Source organism: Amblyomma maculatum, chromosome 8 (genome assembly GCF_055883805.1).
Source record: "Amblyomma maculatum isolate TAMU_Amacu chromosome 8, ASM5588380v1, whole genome shotgun sequence".
In the NCBI taxonomy this organism is placed as follows: Eukaryota; Metazoa; Arthropoda; class Arachnida; order Ixodida; family Ixodidae; genus Amblyomma; species Amblyomma maculatum.
Window position 1 is genome coordinate 57,041,518 of NC_139351.1, and position 17,053 is coordinate 57,058,570.

The 17,053-nt window shown below is 49.3% G+C and overlaps 1 protein-coding gene across 1 annotated transcript; it reads left to right on the forward strand.

Moving 5' to 3' along the window:
- The first annotated feature begins 1,197 nt into the window (after positions 1-1,197).
- LOC146181211 (uncharacterized) lies at positions 1,198-16,137 on the forward strand. Its single transcript, XM_084575725.1, has 4 exons — positions 1,198-1,253; positions 10,532-10,622; positions 10,889-11,203; positions 15,871-16,137. The coding sequence occupies exons 1-4, from the start codon at positions 1,198-1,200 to the stop codon at positions 16,135-16,137; spliced, it is 729 nt and encodes a 242-aa protein (XP_084431851.1).
- The last annotated feature ends 916 nt before the right edge of the window (positions 16,138-17,053 follow it).

Sequence of the window (17,053 nt, forward strand, 5' to 3'; positions counted from 1 at the left end):
ATAAGGAAGTTTCATGAGCACACCATTTCGACAGCGTTGATTAGTTCCAAAGCGCCGACCGCCGCGGCTTCGAAGAGAATAATTTAGGCCTATCGGCGACTAGGGGGTTACATACCCCGCCGTCGTTCGCCGCGCTCGCACGCTTCACCGCCGCGGTAAGTGTAACGTACCTCCGCCTGCTCGCAGCATCCCGCGCTGCAAGCGTTGCGAACTTGTGGACTTCTATGATAAAGCTAACACCGCGCATTTTTTGACGTTCCACGCTCAGCACCAAGGCGCGCAAACGATACTGCAGACACAGGACGGGGTTTCAGTACGCAGACGCTTGGCTGTAGGCCGCAACCGAAGAGGCCGGGTGGCACAGTAGACACTGCCTATTCAATACGGGCAAAGAAGTACACTGTTGAACCAGACACGCTCGTACGCTTCGCGCACTGGGCAGCCGACGAGCAGCCTCCGTCAACAGACGCCGCCATGACCTCGGTTAACAACGCAAACCGAGGTCGCCAAACTCAGTTTGCGATAACCGCGGTTAGGGGTGTAACCATAGTTTGGTCTGCCGTGTAAATGGGCTAAGCATGGTTTCGCGTAACCACAGTTACGCTAACCATGGTTAACTCTGCCTGTGTAAAGAGGGTATAACGCGTTTCATAGAGCAAAACAAGCTATGGCCGCACAAGATTGTTGGTTTCCGACCAGGATTGAGCACGCAAGACGTTATCTTAATAATAATACTTTATTTTTCCATTACTACAAGGAAAGGAAAGTAGCAGCCGCTGAAATGCTGCTTCGAAGAGCAGCTTGACGGAGCGGCTGCCCCTGCATATGACGGCATTTCACAGCAGAGAAAGTCACGCCCACACAGTGAACAAACAGTCAATGGAGAAATAATTAGACTACAAAAAGCACTAGGTAAATCAGGAAAAATACATGCAAATAAATCAGAAACAGAAATCTTCCGACTAAAACACAACATAATAGACTCATGATCCAGGGACGCCAAAGTAATCTTGGGACAAGACTTAACCAAAGCCTTTGAGAACGTCAGGCATGAGGCGGATCTCTGCGGTCTCCAGGAAATTGGAGTGGGATCCAGAACACATGAAATTCCAAGGCATTGAGTCTCCCATATTGAGGCTAGGAAGCAGAGGACCACCGCAAAGATCGGTTCTCTCCCCATTCCTCTTCAACGTGGCGATGAGGGGTCTCCCAAAAGAGCTGAGCAACATCGAATTCGGGCTCAAATTTAGCATGTACGCGGACGACATCAATCTCTGAATAAACCAGGGGAGTGATGCGAGCATAGAGACACGACTGCAGGCAGCGGCAGACACAGAAGTCTACTACGCGGCTAGATAGAGGGCTTTCGTGCTCACCGCACAAATAACAACTACTAATCTACAGCCCAAAATCGTTGAGGTGCAAGCAAATCGGAGAATTTGATATCAAAGTGGAAGGAATGTCCGTACCAAAGGGTGATTGAATACGAATCCTTAGGCTATACATTCAAGAGAATGGATACAACGACGGAATACTAAAGAAACTAGAAGGTAACGCCACAGAAGTCCTAGGCATATTCAGAAAAATAACAATGAAGGGCCGAGGATTAAAAGAAAAGAGCTTGATCAGACTTATGCAGGCATATGTCATAAGCTGCATAAGCTACTCTACGCCATATTTAAACCTTAGAGCAGAGAAAAAAAGAAAATTAGAAGCACTCATTAGACGATGAATAAAGAGGCCCTGGACCTATCAGTGAGTACAAAAACTAGTTGCTGCTCGCTATGAGGGTACAGAATACGTGGGAAGAAATAGCAGAGGCAGTCAGAGCGTCGCAACTCGAAAGGCTAAGCCGGACAAGTACAGGAAGAGCCATTTTAAATATGGTAGGCCTGCAGACAGATAGAGGGATACGACCAAACTCGAGAATCGCACAGATATACCGAGATAAGCTAACCATCTCCCTTCTTCCTCGACATATTCACCCCATACACAAAGCGAAAAAGAATTAAAAAAAGACAGAAGCACTCAGAAGGCGCTTCGAAACATATGACAGCAAGGCAGTTGCCTCGGTAGTCGACGGCCAAGGCGCCCCAGTATCGGCAGCCACTAACAGAAGTCGCAACTCTGAAACAGCTGAAGAAGTTGCAATAGCTCTCGCTTGCGTAGGAAAGGAAGCAAAATTCATGATCAGCGACAACAAAACAGCCATCTACAATAATGCAAAGGACAGTAGCGCACCGGAAGTGGTGAGAAATCTGACCGGAAAACAGCTGAATAGAAAAGTCAACTTATTATTGGCTGCAGCTCACGCCGTCTTTTCCTAGTACATGCTCACATTTTATTGTCCTCGAATCCCCTAGCTCGCCTCAAGAAAGAATACATGAGCAGTTACGCCAGTGTTTTGTTGTCATGGAGTTACACCGGAGGTGCTAGGGGTAGAAGGTGTATGTCGCTGTGTCTGTCCTCAGATGACTCACGTGTCTCTACATAGGCTAAGTGAGACCTGCCCTGCACTCAACTACTGCTACTGCTGGCATATAAACCCAACACACTATTGCGATTGAATTTCTACACAACATTGAAGAATGAACCTCGGTAACCCGACCCGTCATACGTACTTTGCCTGGCGGCCAAAGAGGGCACCGCTGCTGGAAAAAGGTCCATTGTGCGTTGTGAAATGAAGATAAAAACATGTTCAAACTCTGCGCTAGTGCACCAAACCATCCTTTTGCATGTCGGTATCAGTTTAAGAATTAAACTGTCCCTGAACACAGCCGAGGGTGGATCGTTGACGGAATGGAAATAGTAAATTTTCTCAACAGGCTTTTGTCGTGTCAAACGTCGAAGCATACGTGCCCGTATTATTTGAATGGTGGCACAATCCACGTTTTTCGTTAGAGATCATCAGTTAAATGAGCATTTGCGTTGCGCAGACGGGAGGAAAGGCAACAAAAAAAAAAGGTACCTTGTAAAGCTTCTTCCTTTAAAGTACAAGCAATCGTTGATCGAAGAACAACGGTTCGGGGGTCTGTAGTGGCCGACGTGGTTCTTAATCCGTTGCTTCTGATTCTATTTAGGCGTCCGCGCTCCTTTATGGAGTGCTCGAACTGGTTAACGCGGAGTACAGGTATGGAATTCGCGAATGCCGTTTGGGTCACAGCATTTGCTTATTTTGCACTCAAGCTGGAATGGGTTCTGCCAACTTGTCATGTCTCTAAAGGCAGGTAGATAACCACTCGCGCCATCCGGGCTATAAAACAGGTGAGCGGTCGTGTAATCATAAGGGACACAAGTTTTATTTTATGGCAGCCGGGCATAGAAGGCTAACGATATGCGTAAAAGCTCGAGGGCGCGTGCTCGCAAGCACAACATCACAAACTGGCTAGCGAGGCAAAAGAGAAATCTTTTTGGTTGCTTTTATAGAATGTACATCTCGCAAATTCTCTGCATGACGAGAGAGAGGGAGAGCTTTGAAAGAGAGGTATGCAGGTGTGCGGCCATGTGCAGGTGTTATCGTTGCTAGTGTCTGCGAGGTTGCCTTGCGTATTCGGCACCATTTGAAACGATCGCCTATGTTTTTGCGTGTGGCGAAATGGTAGTTGTCGCACTATGGACGCTTTATTCAGCGGGCAGATCGAACTACGTAAGATAAGTGTATCTCATTTTGTGCTCAATCGACGCTTCGACGGAGGGCGACTGTCTAGTGTCACCAATATCTGTTCTGAAATGAGATAGCTGCTGAGCTTGTTGTTTTTATTATTTTCTTTTATATTTACGTATTCCAGCCTCGGCGAGACTATTGCCGGAGTGAGGTACAGCTAGTGCAAAACAAAGAAACACAAAAAGTAAATATACAACATTATGAGCAGGCTTCTAGGAATTCTTTCTTTCTTTCCTTGTTTCCTTCTTTCTTTCTTTCTTTCTTTCTTTCTTTCTTTCTTTCTTTCTTTCTTTCTTTCTTTCTTTCTTTCTTTCTTTCTTTCTTTCTTTCTTTCTTTCTTTCTTTCTTTCTTTCTTTCTTTCCTTCTTTCTTTCTTTCTTTCTTTCTTTCTTTCTTTCTTTCTTTCTTAGACATTTGCCTAAGTGATAATGAGCGAATGTTGCCTAGTAAATAAATTCCAAGCTTCAATGAAAAAGCAATACGGTACTTAAAAATGTTAGTGCGGACGAAAAAGGAGAAAATGGTCAGGGAAAGGCGGCTTGCATTAAATGCAAGTTTGAAGAAAGTGAGATAATTATTTAGCAAAGAAAATCGAGGAGAATTGACAGCAGTGTACGTGAATTTGAGACTTTCAAGAAGACGTGACCCTAGAGTACTATACTGAAGTCTACTTGTGGAAGAAAAGCAGACGGTGAAAAATCCATGCAAAATCTCTTGAAAACAAAACGCGCAGTCTTCTTGCGTTCAGATGCTTCTTTGTTGATGTCACACTGCATACGCTGATTCTAATTAACACAAGCGTATTCCAGGATGGGAGAATGAGTGTTTTCTATGTCAGAAGCTTAGTTTCTTGATGAACAGCGCGCAAGGTGTGGTGTAACTAGTATCCTAGTATTTAAGGGCTTTATTACAGACGACACCAATGTCTTTTAACATCTGTGTTAGCAGCAGACCGAGACACGTGTATTCGTCAACTCTGTGTAAATTCACCATATCATATAAATAAGGGATGAATGAAGGGCACGAGAATCGTGAAAATGACACACAGATATTCTTAGAGAACGTAATATCGATTTTTATGTAATTAACAAGTTGCAGAAATCAGCGAATGGATTCTTGAGGCTCAACATGACAAAATGGAGATTTAATGGTTTGATAGAGAACGCAGACGTCGGCATAAAGGCTACCCTCCTGAATTAAATTGCAGGTCAATAATGTATAAGCCAAATAGAAGATGACCCACGACAGAGCCGTGGGGTACTCCGGATGCGACAAACTGTAGATGAGTTAATAGAGTTGAATTGGACGTACTGGTAGCGCTTGGAAAGTCTGATATTCAGTTAACCAGGGACGGGGTTTTCAGTATAGCGGAGAGCTTGAGCATTAGTTTCAGGTACGAAACGGCGTCCAAAACCTTTGTAAAGCTCGGAAAATATCAGTCTGGTCACCTAAATCGAGTGAACTGCTGATGCCATGCAGGAATTCTGTCAGTTGCGTTACAGTGCTGCTTTGGTTTGGGTGTTTACCGTCCCAAAGCGACTCAGGCTATGAGAGACGCCGATAAACAACCCCTATTAATAAACATGAGTATCCAATCTGTATACTGTACAACAAAGGCTTGATTTTTAGTGGGACCGGCAGCGCGAAAAACGGCTCTTCTACTGAAAAACGAGGGCCGTGTCGCTACCTCGACCAAGTCTGTTCTGTCCTCTGACTAATTTAAAGTGGAGAGGAGAGGGGGTGGGGGTTACCTCTGAACCTAGCACGCCATCATGTAGCTATGAATCTGTGACTCCAATAATGTGCAGTGAGTAAGAAGTGATAAGGGAAAGAAAGTTCGGGAGTTTATTAACAAAGCTTCTTGCATTATTGTTCAAAATAGAAATATTGTTGCAGGACCTTAGATGAAGTATCATCGGGTTTAGACGAACCAGCAGGTGACCTAACGAGTGTGCTAGGTGTACTGTCCTTGCTCTACCGAACCTTGGCTATGAGGGTTGCTCATATCGAAAACGAATAGAGCAGCCATTATTCCTGTAAGAGGCTGCCTCCCAGAATGTTTTGCGGTTGTCGCGGACATGAATGGAGTAGTCTTCGTAAACATAGAAGCCTGAATAGTTTTAGTTTGTAACAGTTTTTATACACGACTTTATCCTAGAAGTCTAAGCGCCTATAACGATTGGACGCGGTTGATCACTAATCTTCCTGCCAAGCCTTTGACACCTCTCAATTCGCGGAGAAGAGATCGCAAGGTTATCCTCAAACCAATATCGAAACCCATTCTAAGTCACTTCGATCCTGCTGCATTAACAGAAGTTTGCGCGGAGACTATTGGAATCAGCCTCGGAGCAGTCTCTGTCCAACGCCACGACGAACGAGAGCACGTTATCGCGTATGCAAGTCGTACCCTGAGCAAGCCTGAGGGAAATTACACAGCCATCGAACAGAAATGCCTCGCTCTTGTTTTCGCTGTGCAGCTTTTCCGTTCTTATTTTTATGGATGGTTGTTTATTTTCGTAACTGACCTTCATTCACTCAGTTGGCTGCAGAACCTTCGAGACCCATGTGGTGACCTCGCACGCTGAGACCCCCGGTTACAGGAAAATGACTTTGCCGCGGTATACAAAAGCGGGAGGCATCATGCAGATGCAGATTGCCTATCTAGTATGCCAGTGGTCACGACCGGATCGGACTGTGTTGTTGTCAACAAATACATATCGACCTTCGAGCCGGCGTTCCACGACCCGAAAGTTTTCAAAACGGAACAGCAAAGGGACAAAGGTCTGCGCCCACTCTTTTCCGCCGACCAAGCCAGCGGAGCTACAAGTACTTTTTGTGTGTGTGATGGCGTCATATGAAAAAAAAAGTTATTCTCCTGTCCGCCATCGATACCTACTCGTAGTTACCAAAATACGTTTCAATGACATATTCCGTGTCATGCATGATGATCCGACTTCTGGACATCTGAGATCGGTTCGAACACTCCACCATGCTTAAGAAAGGTTTGACTGGACCAGAGTGCACTCGACAATTGAACAGTATGTTGCCAGGTAAAGCAAGGTCAACGCCACAAACACATCACCCCAACTCCATCTCGCTTGCTGCACTCTATGCAGACACCGACAGCTCCGTTCGATCAAGTAGGCATTGAACTCGAGGTACGTTTCCGAAGTCCTTGGATGTAAATCGCTAGATTGTAGTCTGCACGGACTACATCAAACGTTGCTGTGAGCCGCCCTATTCTGTCTGCTACGGCGTATCAAGTGTCGCTTTTCCTGCTGTACTCAGTAATCTTACGACACGGGCCGCCAAGAATTGTTATCACTGATCGGGGCCGTCAGTTAACCGCAGATGTTGTTGAAGATATCACGAGTTTGTGCGTCGTAACCTCCTGACACTCGACGCCATACCATGCCCACACTAATGGCTTGAGTGAGCGCGTCAACAGAACGCTTACCAACACGCTAGCCTGTATGTGGATGCAGGACAAAATTACTGGGACGCCATACTACCCTTCATCACATATGCGTTTAATACCGCCACGCATGAAACGACTGGGTACAGTCCCTTCTTCCTGTATGCCAGGCCATCATGCTATTTCCTGGATACTATCACGCACTTCTCAAGCCGTGAATATTCTGCATGGCTGAGACCCTCTGCCCTGCCGGAGAGGCTCGAGGAATCGCCCGCTTACGCTCTGGTGTTTCACAGAATTCTCCAAAGTACGATACGATGCCAGTCACCGACGTATCAAGTACTCATAGAGGATTTAGTCTGACTGCGGCGCCCTATTCGGTGCTGCGGCCTACGTAAACGATCAGACTTTCGGGCCACTATGACAGCCTATGTGAGGTTGCAAACGAATCACTTATTTAACTTATAGAATAACCTGATTGACCGCATCGGGTTGTCGGACGGCCCAAAACGAACTGTGTCACATTTCCCGCTTGAAGCCGTGTCAGCCTCACACGACTGTTGAACGCACCAAGAAGGCTTCGGTATAGAATGGGGGAAACGTCATGCAACTGACGGCGATGAAGTATTGGGTGGCGGAAGAGAAGAAAGAGGCGTTTATGTTTTGGCGAGCTGGTAGGCGTTACCTTGTCCCGCTACCACAGCACTCTACATAAACACTCCCATTTATATATATATATATATATATACATAAATGTAGTGTGGTAAACTTCGTCTCCATAGCCACTGCCATGCATCGCGTGCTGGCGCGCTCGAGAACGAAGAAGTTGGTCGCTGCCTTGCTGTTTCGCCCCGCCGGACGCTCCGCTGCGAGGTCCTCCAGTGCGGCTATATATCCACCTGAATAAACACACCCCTACAATTGGTGGAGGTGCGGGGTAGTTCCATCCAGCCTGGAACTCAGAAGCCGCACATTGCCCTCTGCTTCCACCATGCCGGACGAGACCACCTCGAGCGCGCCAGAAAAATGTAGTGTGGTAAACTTCATAGCCACTGCCATGCATCGCGTTGCGCGGGTGGAAGATCTGCGTCAATAGCATGTTGAAGAACATCGGGTAGTGTCAAAGCGGTCGCTATATCGCAAGAGCTGAGAACATTAACGTCTAATGAAGTAGGCGTGGAAGAAAGAGTATTCACACGCGCGGGATCAAGTTCTTCAATACGACCGAGACACTCGCCGCGTAGCAGGACGGATGGGCACGCAAATGGATTCGATACATACATTGCACTAAGACTTTCTTTGAACTTGAGAACAGCAAATGAAAGCAGGAGGCACGGATGGCGTGAAGCGGCATCGGACGGTGTCAAGAAGACCGTCGAAGTAGTAACACTTTCACAGGAGAGTGGAACGAGGACAGCGGAAAATGGAAGAATGTCTGTGTGATTGGCGACAAGGAGTTTTGCAGACCGGGTAGGGACGTCTCACAAAACAGGCAACTTCCGCGCGGGCGCAGTCAACCTGTACAAAGGACGCTCTCTTTCCCTACCGCCCTGATGTCTCTGAATCGACGCCACTCTCAGACGCCGCCCAGTACGCAGAAGAATGCTGTCAGCTCGCCCGTTCGCTTACAACGGAAAACCAGGGGCAACAAAAACACCACCGCGACACCGGCTAGCCTTCTACATATGCACCTAACTGCCTGGTATGGCTCTGGGTCCCTGCCACAACCACCGGCCTTTCAAAGAAGCTTCTCACTCGATATCATGGTCCATACCGAGTCCTCCAACAAACATCTCCTGTCAACTACGTAGTTGAGCCTGTTACGCCCTCTGCGGACTTGCGTCGCCGTGGACGCGAAACAGTTCATGTAAACCGAATCAAGCCATACTACGATCCGTCTGTTCTGTCGGCTCCATAAGTCGCCAGGATGGCTCCTTCTCTACCCGGGGAGAAAATGTAGTGTGGTAAACTTCGTCTTCATAGCCACTGCCATGCATCGGGTGCTGGCGTGCTCGAGGACGAAGAAGTTGGTCGCTGAGTTGCTGTTTCGCCACGCCGGACGCTCCGCTGCGAGTTCCTCAAGAGCGGCTATATATCCAGCTGAATAAGCACACCCCTACAATATATATATATATATATATATATATATATATATATATATATATATATATATATATATATATATATATATATATATATATATATATATATTGTAGTGTGGTAATCTTCATCGATATAACCACTGACATGCGTCGCGTGCTGCCGCTCTCAAGGACGAAGAAGTTGTTCGCTGCCTTGCTCTTTCGCCACGCCTGACGCTTCGCTGCGAGTCTCCCCTGAGCGGCTGGAATCATCTGGGTTCACCGAATAAACACACCCCTACAATTGGTGCAGGTGCTGCTGGGTACGTTCCCGTCCACCCTGGAACTAAGAAGCCGCACGTTACCCTCTGCTTCCAGCATGCCGGACGACACTGCCACGACATCGTCGCCCCTCCCAACCACCGTGCTGTGTTCTGGAGCTCTACGGCAGCGTGATCCGTGCTTCTTCAGTGGCACAGCCGACCAGGACGTCGACGATTGGTTGGCGGCATATGAGCGCGTCAGTAGCTACAACAGATGGGACGACGCTATCAAGCTAAGCAATGTAATCTTTTATCTGACTGACGTGGCGAACCTCTGGTTTCGCAACCATGAGGCAGACCTGCCATCTTGGTCTGCATTTAAAAAGAATTTTGCAGAAGTGTTCGGCCGCCCTGCAGTTCGCAAGCTCCGGGCAGAACAACGCTTGCGTGAGCGCACTCAGCAAGTCGATGAGTCGTTCACTAGTTATATAGAGGACATCGTGGACCTATGCAAGCGTGTCGATCCGCTAATGACTGAAGCGGATAAGATCGAGAACATCATGAAAGGCATCTCTGACGACGCGTGCCAAATGCTCTGGGTAAAAAATCCTGCCACGGTGAGTGACGTGATCAAGCTTTGCCAGAGCTACGACGTGCTTCGTAAGAAGCGCGCTTCTACCCGGCGGTCCGGTGTTAGAGACGACGCCATCTCTACACTTGCGCTGGGCGGTTCTACCCCATCAGAGGACAGCCCTTTACTTCAGCAAATCAAAGCCTTCGTTCGAGAAGAGGTCGCCCGCCAGCTATCGCTGGTCCCTCAGTTACAGGATAGTGGCCGCCTTGTTCCTGACATGGCTCCGTCTTTGGCCCCTACCATACGGCGTGCCGTTCAAGATCACATCGCTGACGTCCTTCCTCCCAGCTCCATGCTCCCGCCCAGCCCTGTGCTGCCGCCCAGCCCCGTGCCAGCGCAAGTAACGGCACCACTGACTTACGCCCAAGTTGCGGCCAGGCCGCTCATGCCATCAGCATCTCTTTCCTACCAGGCCGCTCCTTCCAACCTTCCTTCGCCTTTGCCTGGGTCTGCATTCCATGTCCCTATTCCAAGGGTACGCCAACGCCCTACGAACCCTTGGCGTACCGCGGACAACCGACCAATCTGCTACTCTTGCGGGCTGCCGGGCCATGTCGCACGCCTTTGCCGCCAACGCCTTCCACCTTCTCGACCTGAACTATGGAACTACTCCTACAATACAGACCAGCCCTCGCCGAGAAATCCGCCCAGTTCCGAATTTGTATCTCGTGACAATCAAACGTACACAACTCGCCGATCACCTTCCCCTCGTCGCCGTTCCCCGTCCCCACTCCGACGTTCTACCGGCACCGTTGAGGGAAACTAACAGTCGCAGTTCCCGGGGCAAGAACTGCGCTTGGTTCGAACTCTTCAAGTCCTCGGTGTTCTCCCACTAACGTAATTCAAGTGTTTGTCGACGGCGTCGCAGTACTCGCTCTAGTCGACACGGGCGCTGCCGTATCAGTCATCAGTGAAGCTCTTTGCCGTCGTCTTCGTAAGGTGACCACCGCACTTTCCGACTTTTCGCTTCGCACCGCCTCATCACAGCGCATTCATCCCTCAGCGGCGTGCACGGCCCGTGTTCTCATCGAAGACGTCTTATACACCATCGAGTTTATTGTACTGTCTCGCTGCTCACACGACATCATCCTGGGCTACGATTTCCTTTCCACTCATCATGCCGTTATTGACTGCGCCCGCGCGGAAGTTTCCTTTTTACCTCTTTGTGATACCGTCTTGTGTGACGTCCCTACCCGGCCTGCAAAACTCCTCGTCGCCAGTGACACAGACATTCCTCCATTTTCTGCTGCCCTCGTTCCACTCTCCTGTGAAAGCGTTATTAGTTCGACTGTCTTCTTCACACCTTCCGACGCCGCTTCACGCCATCCCTGCCTCCTGCTTCCATTTGCGGTCCTCAAGTTCGAAGATGGCCTTAGTGCAATGTACGTCTCAAATCCATTTTCGTGCCCGTCCGTCCTGCTACGCGGCGAGTGTCTCGGTCGTATTGAAGAACTTGATCCCGCGCTTGTAAATACTCTTCCTGCAACGCCTACTTCATTAGACGTTAATGTGCTCAGCTCTTGCGATACAGCGACCGCTTCGACACCACCCGATGTTCTTCAACAAGCTATTGACGCAGATCTCCCAACCGCACAACGCGATCAACTCGCTGCTCTTCTACAGAACTTCACTTCTGCCTTCGACCTTCCTCACACTGCTCTGGGTCGCACGTCTGTCGTTACGCACGCAATCGACACTGGTACAAACGCACCTTTACGACAGCGTCCTTATCGCGTGTCGGCCTCTGAGCGCCAAGTCATTGCTGACAACGTGGACGACATGCTTCGCCGGGGCGTCATACAGCCATCTAACAGTCCATGGGCTTCTCCGGTTGTTTTGGTCACCAAGAAAGATGGTTCCATCCGGTTTTGCGTCGATTACCGTAGGCTTAACAAAATCACGCGCAAAGATGTCTATCCTTTGCCGCGAATCGACGACGCCTTGGACTGTTTACAGGGAGCCGAGTATTTCTCCTCTTTGGATTTGCGCTCCGGCTACTGGCAGGTACCGATGGCTGATAATGACCGCTCGAAAACTGCCTTTATAACACCGGATGGATTATACGAGTTCAACGTTATGCCCTTTGGCCTCTGCAATGCCCCGGCTACTTTCGAGCGCCTGATGGACACTGTTCTTCGTGGACTCAAGTGGCAGACCTGTCTTTGTTATCTGGACGACATCGTAGTTTTTTCTGCCGACTTTTCTTCTCACCTTCTCCGCCTAAAGGATGTCCTCACGTGTCTCGCCGGCGCTGGGCTTCAGTTGAATTTGAAGAAGTGCCACTTTGCCGCTCGAAAACTCACAATTTTAGGCCACGTAGTTTCTAAGGACGGCATTCTTCCCGACCCCACCAAACTTCGCGCAGTTGCAGAGTTCCCGAAGCCAACCTCCCTGAAGCAGCTTCGGAGCTTTATCGGCCTCTGCTCCTACTTTCGACGTTTCATCTTGAACTTCGCCTCTATCATCGCTCCTCTGACCCAGCTCCTTGCCGGCAGCTCCGACCTTTCCGCCTGGACTCCAGCCTGCGATAAAGCCTTCGACACTTTACGCCGCCTTTTGGTTTCGCCGCCCATTCTACGCCACTTTGATCCGGCTGCGCCTACGGAGATCCACACTGATGCCAGCGGTATTGGGCTTGGTGCCGTCCTTACCCAACGTAAGCCTGGTTACAGCGAGTATGTTGTGGCATACGCCAGCCGAACATTGACAAAGGCAGAATCTAATTATTCAGTCACAGAAAGGGAATGTTTGGCCATTATTTGGGCTATCGGAAAATTTCGTCCTTATGTGTATGGTCGACCGTTTTACGTTGTGACCGATCACCACGCTTTGTGCTGGCTTGCCTCTCTGAAAGACCCATCCGGTCGCCTTGCTCGCTGGGCTCTTCGTCTCCAGGAGTTTGACATTCATGTCATTTATCGATCAGGCCTGAAGCATACGGACGCGGATGCTCTTTCCCGCTCGCCATTGCCTAGAGATAATTCGTCTGACCACGTCTGTGCCTATGATTTGTCGACTCTTACAACTATCGACATGGCTACCGAGCAGCGGAATGACCCCTGGATCAATGCACTTTTGAATTTTCTCTCAAGTCCTACTCCCGGTCATTCATCCAAAGCGCTTGTCCGCCAAGCCCACCACTTCTCCATTCGTGACGGTCTTCTCTATCGCCGCAATTATTTGCTTGATGGACGGAAGTGGCTTCTAGTCATCCCGCGTCATCTCCGCGCCGACATTTGTGCTGCGTACCATGGTGACCCACAATGTGCTCACGGTGGCGTATTGAAAACCTACACGCGCCTACGTCTGCGATTTTACTGGCGTGGAATGTACCGCTTCGTAAGACATTTCGTGCGCGCTTGCGAATCTTGTCAACGCCGAAAAACTCCTCAGAAGTCCTCTGTTTCGTTGCAGCCGTTACCCTGCCCTGCTCGTCCGTTTGACCGCGTTGGCATAGATCTCTATGGCCCTCTTCCGACTACTCCTGCTGGAAACCGGTGGATTATTGTGGCAGTAGACCATCTGACTCGCTACACTGAAACATCACCGTTACCCTCTGCCTCTGCAAGAGACGTTGCTTTGTTCATTCTCAACAACTTGATTCTTCGCCACGGGACTCCGAAGGAACTGCTCAGTGACCGCGGACGCGTTTTCTTGTGCGACGCTCTCGAGGCCCTACTGAAAGAATGTCGCATCATTCATCGCACCGCTACTTCTTACCACCCTCAGACGAATGGCCTGACAGAACGCTTCAACCGTACTCTGAGTGACATGCTGGCCATGTACGTCAACGACGCTCATTCCAACTGGGACCACGTTCTTCCCTTCGTAACCTACGCGTACAACACTGCGATACAGACCACCACTGGATTCTCTCCCTTTTTTCTTCTTTACGGGCGCGAGCCAACCTGCACAATGGACGCGCTTTTTCCCTACCGCCCTGATGTTTCTGAATCGACGCCACTCTCGGACGCCGCCCAGTATGCAGAAGAATGCCGTCAGCTCGCTCGTTCACTCACAAAGGAAAATCAGTGGCAACAAAAACACCATCGTGACACTGGTGAGGCGCCTTCATATGCGCCCAACTCCCTGGTGTGGCTCTGGGTTCCTGCCACAACCGCCGGCCTGTCAAAGAAGCTTCTTGCTCGGTATCACGGTCCATACCGAGTCCTTCAAAAAACATCTCCTGTGAACTACGTAGTTGAGCCCGTTATGCCATCTGCGGACTTGCGTCGCCGTGGACGCGAAATAGTTCATGTGGACCGAATCAAGCCCTACTACGATCCGTCTGTCCTTTCGGCACCATGAGTCGCCAGGATGGCTCCTTCTCTGCCCGGGGGGAAACTGTAGTGTGGTAATCTTCATCGATATAACCACTGACATGCGTCGCGTGCTGCCGCTCTCAAGGACGAAGAAGTTGTTCGCTGCCTTGCTCTTTCGCCACGCCTGACGCTTCGCTGCGAGTCTCCCCTGAGCGGCTGGAATCATCTGGGTTCACCGAATAAACACACCCCTACAATATATATATTGTGCAGAGGGCGTAACAGGCTCAACTACGTAGTTGACAGGAGATGTTTGTTGGAGGACTCGGTATGGACCATGATATATATATATATATATATATATATATATATATATATATATATATATACATGAAGGAAAGAACCCAACAGTCGACGAGGCCAAGGAAACCATTGGGGATTATGTTTTATGTCTTTTTTTAATTTTTACTTGGATAATCACAGAAATGAGTAATGCAATCTGCTTAGGGGAAAGATAATTAAACACAAAGTAGAAGTTTTTTCTTCTGCTTATATATATATATATATATATATATATATATATATATATATATATATATATATATATATATTGTAAGAGAGATATCTGACTAGCGAAAAAGCAGAAAGGAGGGAAAAACGAAGACGTCGCGCGCCGAAGGCAATGAAGTTGTGAAGACGGCAAAGAGGACGAAGCTCGAGCTGTCGCTGTGAACGCTGGCCTTCGTTTAGCTGCTACTTAAGATAAATATATTGCTGTGCGGACCATCTATACCGCTTAATTACAGTTGATGAAGGTGTCACCTTTTCCAACCTAGAGCTCCGCAGTCGCACCTTGCCCGGCTCTGCCATCATGACAGACGCCGTGACCCAGTCTGGCCCGCTTGTTCCAGCGCTATCATTTGTTCGGGACCAGTGCGGCAGCGTGACCCACCTATCTTCACCGGCACGGATGACACCGACGTAGAGAACTGGCTGACTATATACGAGCGTGTGAGTGCTAACAATAAGTGGGATGACCACGTTAAGCTCACCAACGTCATCTTCTATTTAAGTGATTTCACCAGCTTGCGGTTCGGAAACCGCGAAGCTGATATTTCAACCTGGGCAGCACTCAAAACTAACCTCATGGAGGCCACCCCGTTGTTCGGAAACTTAGACCCGAACAACGGTTATGTTCTTGAATTCAGAATCCAGGTGAAAATTTTACATTCTATATTGAGGACATTGTCGACCTGTGTAAACTTCTTGATCCATCTATGACTGAAGCACAGAAGACCAAGCATGTCCTCAAAGGAATCGATTTGGACGCATTCCACATGCTCGTCGCCAAAACCTCCCAAACCGTTTCTGACGTCATTTTTTTTTTGTACCGTACTATTTCCTCGAATGAAGCACTAATAACATTGGATCTTCCCGGTGCCCGTCAGGATCACCCAGCAAATAAAACAGTTTGTGCGGGAAGGGGTGGCTTGACAGTTGTCCCTGATCACCTGCCGGCCCGATTCTTCATCTCTGTCGCCTCCTCTACAGCGCGTCACCCAGGAGCAGGTTGCCGAGGTCCTGCCAAATACCAACCCACCCCCTATGGGGGACGCTCCGCTGACCTACGCCAAAATTTCAAGCCGCCGACCGCTTTTACCTAAAACGCCAACGTACTCGCCCCGTCACATCTTCAATCGCCGGCCGCCCGTGCCTCCAGTACCACCTGCGCAAGCCTGCTCAGCGTCGCACCGGTCCCCGCAATCAGTCCGTGAGGCACACAAGATAATCGTCCAATATGCTGCGTCTGCGGCGTAGCTGACCATGTGGTACGATGGTGTCGTACATGCAGATCCCGTTTTTATGACTACGTACGCGCTGCAGCGTACGACGTACCTCTTTCCGAATCTGAGTCCGGTCGTCTGACTTCGCATCACTCTCCGACACACTCCGATTCATATGCCCACCGGTCGCCATCTTCCGGCCGTCGATCCCGCTGTGCTATGCCCCGCCGATCACCACCCCTTCAGCCGGAAAACTAGGCGCCGCAGATCCGGAGGCCAGAACTGCGCCCTCAATAACTGTCTCAAGCCCTGTAAACATTATTGAGGCTTTCGTCGAAGGCGTTGCTGTTGATGCGCTTGTTGACACCGCGCGAAAACGACGAGTTGCGAGCCCGGGAGTTGCGGCCCGAGCGAAGGAGAAGATGGACCTTGATGCTGCGGTGTCCGTGGTTAGTTGCAACCTGTGCCGCAAACTTAGAAAAGTGACGACACCGATACCCGATATTTAACTGCGAACCGCGAGCACCAAAAAGATTCGACCACTGGCTGCGTGCACCGCACGGCTCATCATACAAGGCCTCTCCTACGTTATTGAATCCATCGTTCTCACTCACTCTTCTCATGAAATCATTCTCGGATGGGACTTTCTGTCCATGCATCATGCCATCATTGACTGCGCACGTGCTAAACATTGGTTTGTTCCCGCTTTGTGGCACTCTCGTAGACACAACCCCTGCTCCAGGTGCGCCCATATTCGCAGCCGACGACATTGCTGTCCCTGCTTCCTCTTCTGTTTTTGTGCTTGTGAAATGTGACGCCATCAATGACGCTACATAATGTACACACCGTCCGTCCGTTGTGCTCATCGCAAATATGTGCTGCTCCCGCATGCCATGCTAAGTATTTCTGCTGGTATTAGCGCTCTGTACGTCGCCAACCCGTTGCCTTTT